Below are 8,280 nucleotides of genomic sequence, written 5' to 3'. Positions count from 1 at the left end.
TTCACTAGGTTGTCTTATATATATATTTTTTTATAATGTGTAGTGTATATATACATATCTATAGTAAAGTTTTATAATTTACTACATACATACAGTTCTTGACCACTTTTGTTAGATATATAAGAATATTGTGTTTTTATTATTATAAATATTTTGCTTGTTTTATTTTGTTGCTAATGATCAGAAATACTATTGAGCTTTGTTTAATGATCTTATATCCAGCCATCTTGCTAAACTCTTTATTTGTAGATATTTTCAGTTTTTTTATATAAACAATTTTCTTTCAATAGTTAACCATTCTATTTCTTTTCAGTAACACGTACATTTATTTTTGTCTTACTAAAGTGACTATAAATGACAAAGAATGAGGAAGGGGTTACAATTCCTACACTAGGTCAAATATTCTTTAAGCATTATCCTAAGTAAATTTCAACAATCCAATAAGATAAATATACTCCTTTTTTAAAAACATATGAAAAATGTTTCTGGGAAGTAAAATAACTGTTTAAAGACATATAAAAGAATCAGCATTCAATACCCCCTCTGATTTTCAGAAACTGATCTTTGCGTTGTACTGTGCTATTTCCAGATTCAAAGGGGAAAAAATTAAGCTATTTAAAATAGCTAAACGCTAGATAGGAATTTCATGGTAACCTTTAAAAATATAATCCCCCTTTTATTTTAATGTGACAGTTTTTAATGACTATATTTCTACATTTAGATGGAGGAAAGGAAAAAAACAGACGAGCCACTGAAAGAAGGAGAAGACACATTTTGCACAATCAGCCGATAACTTCTAAAAGTCGATCTAGGAAAAAGCAGGTATTCCCTATATTTCCTTATTTTTGTCTCCTTTACTGTCTTTGATTTTCCCTAGAGGCTCCTTAATAAGAATTTGAGGCAGCTTTTCTAGCTGAGGCAGTCGTTTAACACGGGCCCAGATATTGTGCAAAGATGTGGGAGTCGGGGAGTGTTCTGTAGTATTGTGATTTTTCTAATTCTTTTAGTGACTTTGTATCCTGGGCTAAAACCATCTAATGTGCTTCTCATCCTTTATTTCCTTTAGAGGGGGCTGGAGTTGGGTGGAGGTGAGTTGGAGTTGGGCACCTGGGGCTTTTTAACTCAAACTTGTCCACAGTGAGCCTCCATCACTTCATCCATCATAGTTAAGTGTTTCTATCAGTACTGGCTCTAGCTGTGAGCTTCTGTATCCACCTTTTTGTTTTTCTAGTTTTTATGGTAGCAGTTTGCCTACTGGCATTAATTCTCTAATGGATCTACAAAGAGTTGTTGACTCTCAGTTTAGGTTTTGTCTTCGAAGAACTGGAGTGATATTTCCAAGCTTTTTATATGTCTCCAAAGTAGAAGTCTTGGCCTCATATTGATTGATTGATTGATTGAAAGCATAAGCTGGGGAGGGGAAGAGAGAATGGAAGAGAGAGAATCCCAAGCAGGCTCCCCACTACCAGCATGGAGCCCTACTCAGGGCTTGATCCCACAAACCATGAGATCATGACCTGAGCCAAAACCAAGAGTCAGACACTTAACCGACTGAGCCACCAAGGTGCCCCATCTTGCTTATAACTTTTTTATTATTTTTTTAAATGTTTGTTTATTTTTGAGAGAGAAAGAGCATGAGCACGGGAGGGGCAGAGAGTGAATGTGAGACACAGAATCAGAAGCAGGCTCCAGGCTCTGCCCTGTCAGCATAGAGCCTGATGTTGGGCTCGAACTTGGGAATGGCAAGATCATGACCTAGGCCAAAGTCGGACACTTAACTAGCTGAGCCACCCAGGCGCCCCTGCCTCATACCTTTAATTGATCTTTCCCTGTAGTTCTTTGGCAACAATTCTAAATGGGATTGTAGGTGTTATATTTATAACTGTATATCAAAAACACAGCTTTTTTTCTTTTTTTTGTATTTAAAACAAAATGTGGATTATCAACTACATAATTTAAAGAATAGAACATAGATGAATGATATTGTCTGTCACTGTTTACTTTTGCCAAAAAGGAATTCTATGGCAATTACTAGTGCCTTGTTTTATTTTCAACTTTCCACTGTTGGTTTTTTGGTGGAACAGTTTTTTTCAGATTAATGACAGATTTTATCTTATTTTGTGTTAACATTTACGTTCTTTAAAAAATTTTATTGCAGTAGTCTGTACCTGATTGGACAGATTCTTCTTGCTGCATTTGTCTGTGAAACAGACAGAGGTGTTTCTGCCTGCCTCATCACAGTTTTTTGGAGTTTTTGAGAGAGGGAGAGAGAGATAGAGACAGAAAGCGCACATGTGCACAAGCAGGGGAGGGGCAGAAGGAGAGGGAAGAGAGAATCTTAAGCAGGCTCCACACCCAGCACAGAGCCCTACTCGGTGCTTAATCTCCTGAATCTCTTCGATCTCATGACCATAAGATCACAAGCTGAGCTGAAATCAAGAGTTAAGTTCCTAACTGACTGAGCCACCGAGGTGCCCCATCATCACAGTTTCAAAAGAGACTTCCTTTTGTAAATTTATTCAATTAAAGAATAAAAGTAAATGTCACAAAGATTTTTTTTCCCAGAGATGGTATGTAATGGGATTTACTATAACTGGGGTTGTTTTGGGTACTATAAATGTATCATTTTAAGGCATCGTAGAACATTGATTTTTCTTCTGAAAGACATTAAAAATGATAATATGATTTTTAAATATAAGTTATATAAAAACTTTTTAGCCATAGGAAAGAAAATGATGAGTACATTTTAATTTGTTATATGCTTTTTATATTTTGGGGGGTTATGGGCTTGATCAGGTTGACCAGGGTTGTTATCATTATTTTATTGATCCTGTTTATAATATTTCAAGAAAATCAAGGACGCCTCAGTGGCTCAGTTGGTTGAGCGTCCAACTTTGGCTCAGGTCATGCTCTTACAGTTTCATGCATTCAAGCCCCACATTGGGCTCCACGCTGTGTGGAGCCTGCTTGGGATTCTCTCACTCACTGTGCCCCTCCCCCGCTCATGCTCTCTCATCTCTCTCTCTCTCTCTCTCTCTTTAAAAATAAAATTAAATTTTTAAAAAAAACTGCAAACGACAGAACAGCACAAAGAATACACATTTTTTTATGTCCTAAAATGTCATCTTAAACTCTTTTGTTGACTATGTGATGATATGAATGGAATCTAAAACAAGAAGCCAGATGTAGAAAATTAAGACATGAAAAAGAGGAAACAAAAGAGTAGACTCTGGGGTGTCTGGGGGCCTCAGTCGATTAAGCGTCTGACTTCAGCTCAGGTCATGATCTCACAACTCGTGGTTTCGAGCCCCGCGTCGGGCAAGAGTAGACTCCAATGTAATTGTACTGCCCTTGTGTTTTCTTTTTGCTCTGACACTGTGAGGCCAAGTGTGGCATCAGCTCCTTTTATAGAAAGTAGGAGTGGGTCTCTTTAAACTTTTAAAGAGTATGTCATTATTTGCTCTATGACCACATGTTCCATATGATGTTTGTCAAGACTCTTGCCTTTAAATCATAGATGAAATTAAGTTTGGAAGATTCCAAGCATTCAGTTCAAACAGAAGACGCATAAGCAATCACAGAGTAATAATGTATCGAATTAAAGTTGCTCTTTTTCAATAGAAGAAACAAATACTTAATGTTAAAAACTCTGGTTTTCAGTTAACCTTCACTTGACAAAATTATAACTTCTAGGTCAGAGATTGGCAAACTTTTTCTGTGAAGGGCCAGGTAATGAATATTTTAATAAGCTTTATGGGCCACAGACTGTTTCTGTTACATATTTTTTTCTTCTTTTAAAACCTTATTTTGAAATGTAAAAACCATTGTTAGCTCCTGGGCAGCGCAAACAGCCTAAGGCTGGATTTAGGCAGTAGCTTGCTAACCTCTGCTATATGTGATCCACTGGAAAATACTGTTTAAACTTGCAACCAGGAACCTAAGCAGGATTCAGGCAGAGAATATTAATTTATATTTCAAGAGAACTGAGCTTTTGTATTGTGTCAGGTACAGTCTGTGCATTCTATTAGAAGTAATTAGCTCAGATTAGACCAAGAAAACTGTGGTGTAGATCTGAAATTTGCACAAACCAATGACTACTCTTTGTTATTTTTTTTTAATGTTTACATTTTTATTTTGGAGAGAGAAAGAGCAGGTACATGAGCGGAGGAGGGGCAGAGAGAGAGGGAGACACAGAATCCGAAGCAGACTCCAGGCTCTTGAGCTGTCAGCACATGGCCCGAAGTGGGGCTCGAACCCATGAACCATGAGATTATGACCGGAGCCGAAGTCCAATGCTTAACTGACTGAATCACCCCGGCACCCCGATACTTTTTAAAACCAAACAAAACTGGGGTGCCTGGGTGGCTCAGTCAGTTGAGTGTCCAACTCTGGATATTAGCTCAGGTCATGATCTCATGGTTTGTGAGTTCAAGCCCTACATTGGGCACTGTGCTCACAGCCCAGAGCCTGCTTGGAATGGTCGGTCTCTCTCTCTCTCTCTCTGCCCCTCCCCCACTTGCTCTCTATCTCTCAAAATAAATAAAATTAAACTTAAAAAAACAAAATTGTAGCAAGTTCTTAGACAACAGAAATTCTTAACTTGGGGACTGTAAAAGCAATAGATTTTTTAAAGGGGAGTCTAAGTAGCCTCTGAAATGTTATATAAAATGTTGTATACCCTCCTTTGTCTGTGAAATGGATCCACAGCTTATAAGCTCTTACAGAAATCTAAGAAATGTATATGCAAATTCTTCCTCCTTAAGAAACTTTAATATTTTGATTAAAAGCAGTTGGATTTATAGTAAGTATGTCCTTTAAACAATTGTTTCTGTAAATAACTGTTGTATATTTTATCATAAGGCATGGCTTTGGGAAGAAGACAAGAATTTGAGATCTGGTGTGAGGAAATACGGAGAAGGAAACTGGTCTAAAATACTGTTACATTATAAATTCAACAACCGAACAGGCGTCATGTTGAAAGACAGATGGAGGACTATGAAGAAGCTCAAACTGATTTGCTCAGACAGTGAAGACTGAGTGTGTTTGTAAAAGCTTGGTAAAAGGACAGTAAATATTTTGATCACGGAATTCTATTGAAACTTGGTGGTCATTGATGTTATCTTAAAATTCTTGTCTAAAGCATTACAGTATCCTTACACTGTCACTTTAATCTGAAGATTGATGCTGTAAGAGTAAGATTCTATGCCATCATTACATTCTTTAAGAATCTTTTTCTTCTAAAAAAAAAAAAAGAATCTTTTTCTTCTGATAAAATGTAAATTTGTTGAATCCTGGTGCTTTCAATAATCCTATCTCCGAATCCTGTCCCCCACCTCCAACAAACATGAATATCTGGTAAGAGAATAAGTGTATACCTATTACCCTGTTCTGTGTCTGTAGGCTGACTTCACCTCGGTAACACACATAAAAGTAAAGTTTCTCTACGATTTGATTTATGACCTTAATATATTAGTAACTAATATGCTTATTTGTAGAATGTACAAAGTAATCCATGTCTTTTAACATACTTAAATTTTCCTGTCAGTACTTTCATTTAAGGGAGAAAACTTAAAAATTATAATACCTGTAGAACAAAATTTGTACTATTACCAAGAAGAGCTTCATGTGTCATTTAGGTACATTTAACTTTGTTTCAGTGTTAAAACTTTGATAAAGATGGTTTTAAATCTGCTTTATAATCTGGTACCTTAGATACCAGTTTCTGTGATATTTTTATTTAATACATCAGTATTGGGCCTAGGTAGGATTCTGTAAATGCTTAAATTGGTATTAACCATGATTATTTGATGTCTGTGATAAATGCTAAATAAGCAATGTCCTAATACCTTACTGAACAATTTTAAGTTTTCACCAACATTTTATTCTTTAGAGGATTTAGTCACAAACTAAGAGCATTCTTTGGCATTTCGAGTCACATGTGCTTTATTTAATGAATGAAAATACTGAAGTATTGGTGTACAGAATTAAATGGTAGTATTTTATAACCTGTTTCATTTCTTATTAAAATTGCATACATTACTTTCCCCTTGTTCCTGAATTTATTTTCTTATGCATATAGGAAACGGAAATGTGGATAATTACTCTACGCTGCTTGACTCCATCTCTCCTTTACACTGCTAGTTACTGTTGCTTATTACAGACATTTTGATGGTTTGTACCAAAGCTAGCAACATGAGCCAAAATGGACCTGTTAAGTAAACGTCATTGCAGACATAACGTAACTCATCAGATCCTAAGTTTCCATTAACTGTGAGATGCTCAGTTTTCTTATGTGCCACTAATAAAGATCAGTGTATTTACACTATACTGTGGTGCTTTCTTGAGAGTTTCATTTTACTTATTAAAAGAGCTTTATTTAAAGGTAAATTTCTATCTATGACTTGTGGACATGTAAAAAGGAGAAGCAAAATAAGTTGAATAATGTATTTCTAAAACTTCCTCATCTTAAATCTCAATCTTCTGAATTACCTTTTTTTTTCCTTTATTTTTGAGATAATTGTAGAGTCACATACAGAGAGGTCCCTTGTACACTTGTTCCTCCAATATTTTCCTCCTCAGTATTCATAAAACTACAGCATTATCACATCAGGATATCGATACAACCCGCCAGTGTTCTGCACATTCCCCGGTTTTACTTGTACCGATTGGCGCGCGTGTATTTAGTTCTGAATAATTTTATCACTGTGCAGATACACGTATTCACTACCACAGGCAAGAGCCTGAGCGGTCCCAACACCGCGGGGATGCGGCCCGTTGCCACTCCTCGCCCTCTGGCGTCCTTCCTCCGACCCCTGGCAGCCTCCATCTCCAAAGTGTCATCTTTGTAAAATGCAGCATAGTGACATTCACCGAAATGGTGGAGTAGGGAGCTCCAAAGACTTTTCCCTTTACTGAGCCTACTATGAAGCTGACAAATACTATTAGAATCTAATTTTTGAAACTCTAGAATATAATTAAGACAACCGCAGGATTGCTTAATAAAGAGGTTACTACATTTTGTACGGAAGATTTTTGGTCTTCCTTTCCGCACTGGGGATACCAGCTGGCGTTCTTGGTGTGGTTAGGTGGTGCCAGGGGAGCACCTGGTTCTCTCAACGTTGTTTTGACCTGTCTGGCATTTCCCTGAGAGTTTAATCCAGAAGTTTCCCTTTGTTTTACCCCTTTTGAACTCTCAGGGGCTTTAAAAACATTACGTGCAGCTGCACAGAGTCAGGGACGGCACACAGACTGAAAAATCTGGGGAGTAAGATACATGGGGGTCGGCACATCGTAAAGGTGCTTTGAAGGACGCCTGTAAATCGGGGAATCTCGAAGGCTGTCTGCATGCCCAAGACGGCACGAGCTCCGGAAAAGACCTGGCAGGAACCCAGGCCTCTCCTTCTGATCTGTAAGCTTCACGTACAGAAGGCGAAAGATAAAGCAGAGTTGTAAGTCATCAGCTCAATGCTGAACAAGCCCCAGTTCAGCCAGTCTGCAAAGCCCAGGAGAATATCTTGTTTTTCTTTTTGACTTGAGGCATTTAAGGAAATTAAGTGAAACCACCAATTTTTTGGTGTTTTTTCTTTCATGTGTGTAGCTGTAGTTCATTTTTATACAGTAATGTATGATTATATCACATGTTGAATATTTGGGTTGTGGAAATAAAAACCACTCAGAAATGAGGACAAGCTGTTTCTTGCGGGCTTGCTACAGCAAGAGAGTCTGCCACGACTATTCGCGTTTTGTAGACACAGGTAGAGAGAAGTTTATGATGGGAAAGCTTTATAGTGAAAACAAAGCTTCAGGCGTGCTCTGTTTGGAAGTCATGGGCATGAGGAAGCTGGGGCCTGGCCAGCTAGCAGCAGGCATCTTAGGTGATCGTTCGGAGGAACATAGTTGGCTTACTCTGATTGGTCCCGAGTTTGGACAAAATATCAGGATGTTGGCAGGCATCGACCGAGGCCTGGCCACTCTGGGTGGGTTGCTAACCGAGGTTTCATTTGGCAACCTCAACTGGCTGCTGCAGAGTTTGTGGGTCACACTTTGTTGTCATATAAGGTCCATTTTTATATTCAGCCTCAGAACCCCTTCAGTTTATTCCCATAAGGCTTTCCCAATTTACCTGAAGTCTAATATTAGGAATAATAGTGACTCGAATAAACTAAACAGTTAGGCATGATATAACTTAGAGAAACCATTTCAAAAACCCAAATATATAGCCAACAGATAGAATTGTTAAAAACTATTCAAATANGGGGGGGGGGCTGCAGAGGAAGCAAA

At 37.8% G+C, this 8,280-nt stretch overlaps 1 protein-coding gene across 2 annotated transcripts in view; it reads left to right on the top strand.

The window, feature by feature from the left end:
- The window catches only part of TERF1 (telomeric repeat binding factor 1), a 40,964-nt gene extending 34,639 nt beyond the window's left edge, over positions 1–6,325 (top strand). Inside the window, exons 9-10 of one of the 2 annotated variants that reach the window (XM_077752445.1) lie at positions 728–822; positions 4,861–6,325. In XM_077752445.1, the coding sequence (XP_077608571.1) occupies positions 728–822; positions 4,861–5,037 (272 nt within the window). In that variant the 3' untranslated portion in view covers positions 5,038–6,325. Of the gene's footprint in view, positions 1–721; positions 823–4,860 lie in introns of both variants that reach the window. The other variant, XM_077752444.1, reaches the window with a different exon arrangement.
- The last annotated feature ends 1,955 nt before the right edge of the window (positions 6,326–8,280 follow it).

This window comes from Crocuta crocuta, unplaced genomic scaffold (genome assembly GCF_008692635.1).
Source record: "Crocuta crocuta isolate KB4526 unplaced genomic scaffold, BGI_CrCroc_1.0 scaffold141, whole genome shotgun sequence".
Classification (NCBI taxonomy): Eukaryota; Metazoa; Chordata; class Mammalia; order Carnivora; family Hyaenidae; genus Crocuta; species Crocuta crocuta.
Note: the sequence above shows the minus strand (reverse complement) of the source record. Positions and strands in the feature narration are given on the sequence as shown.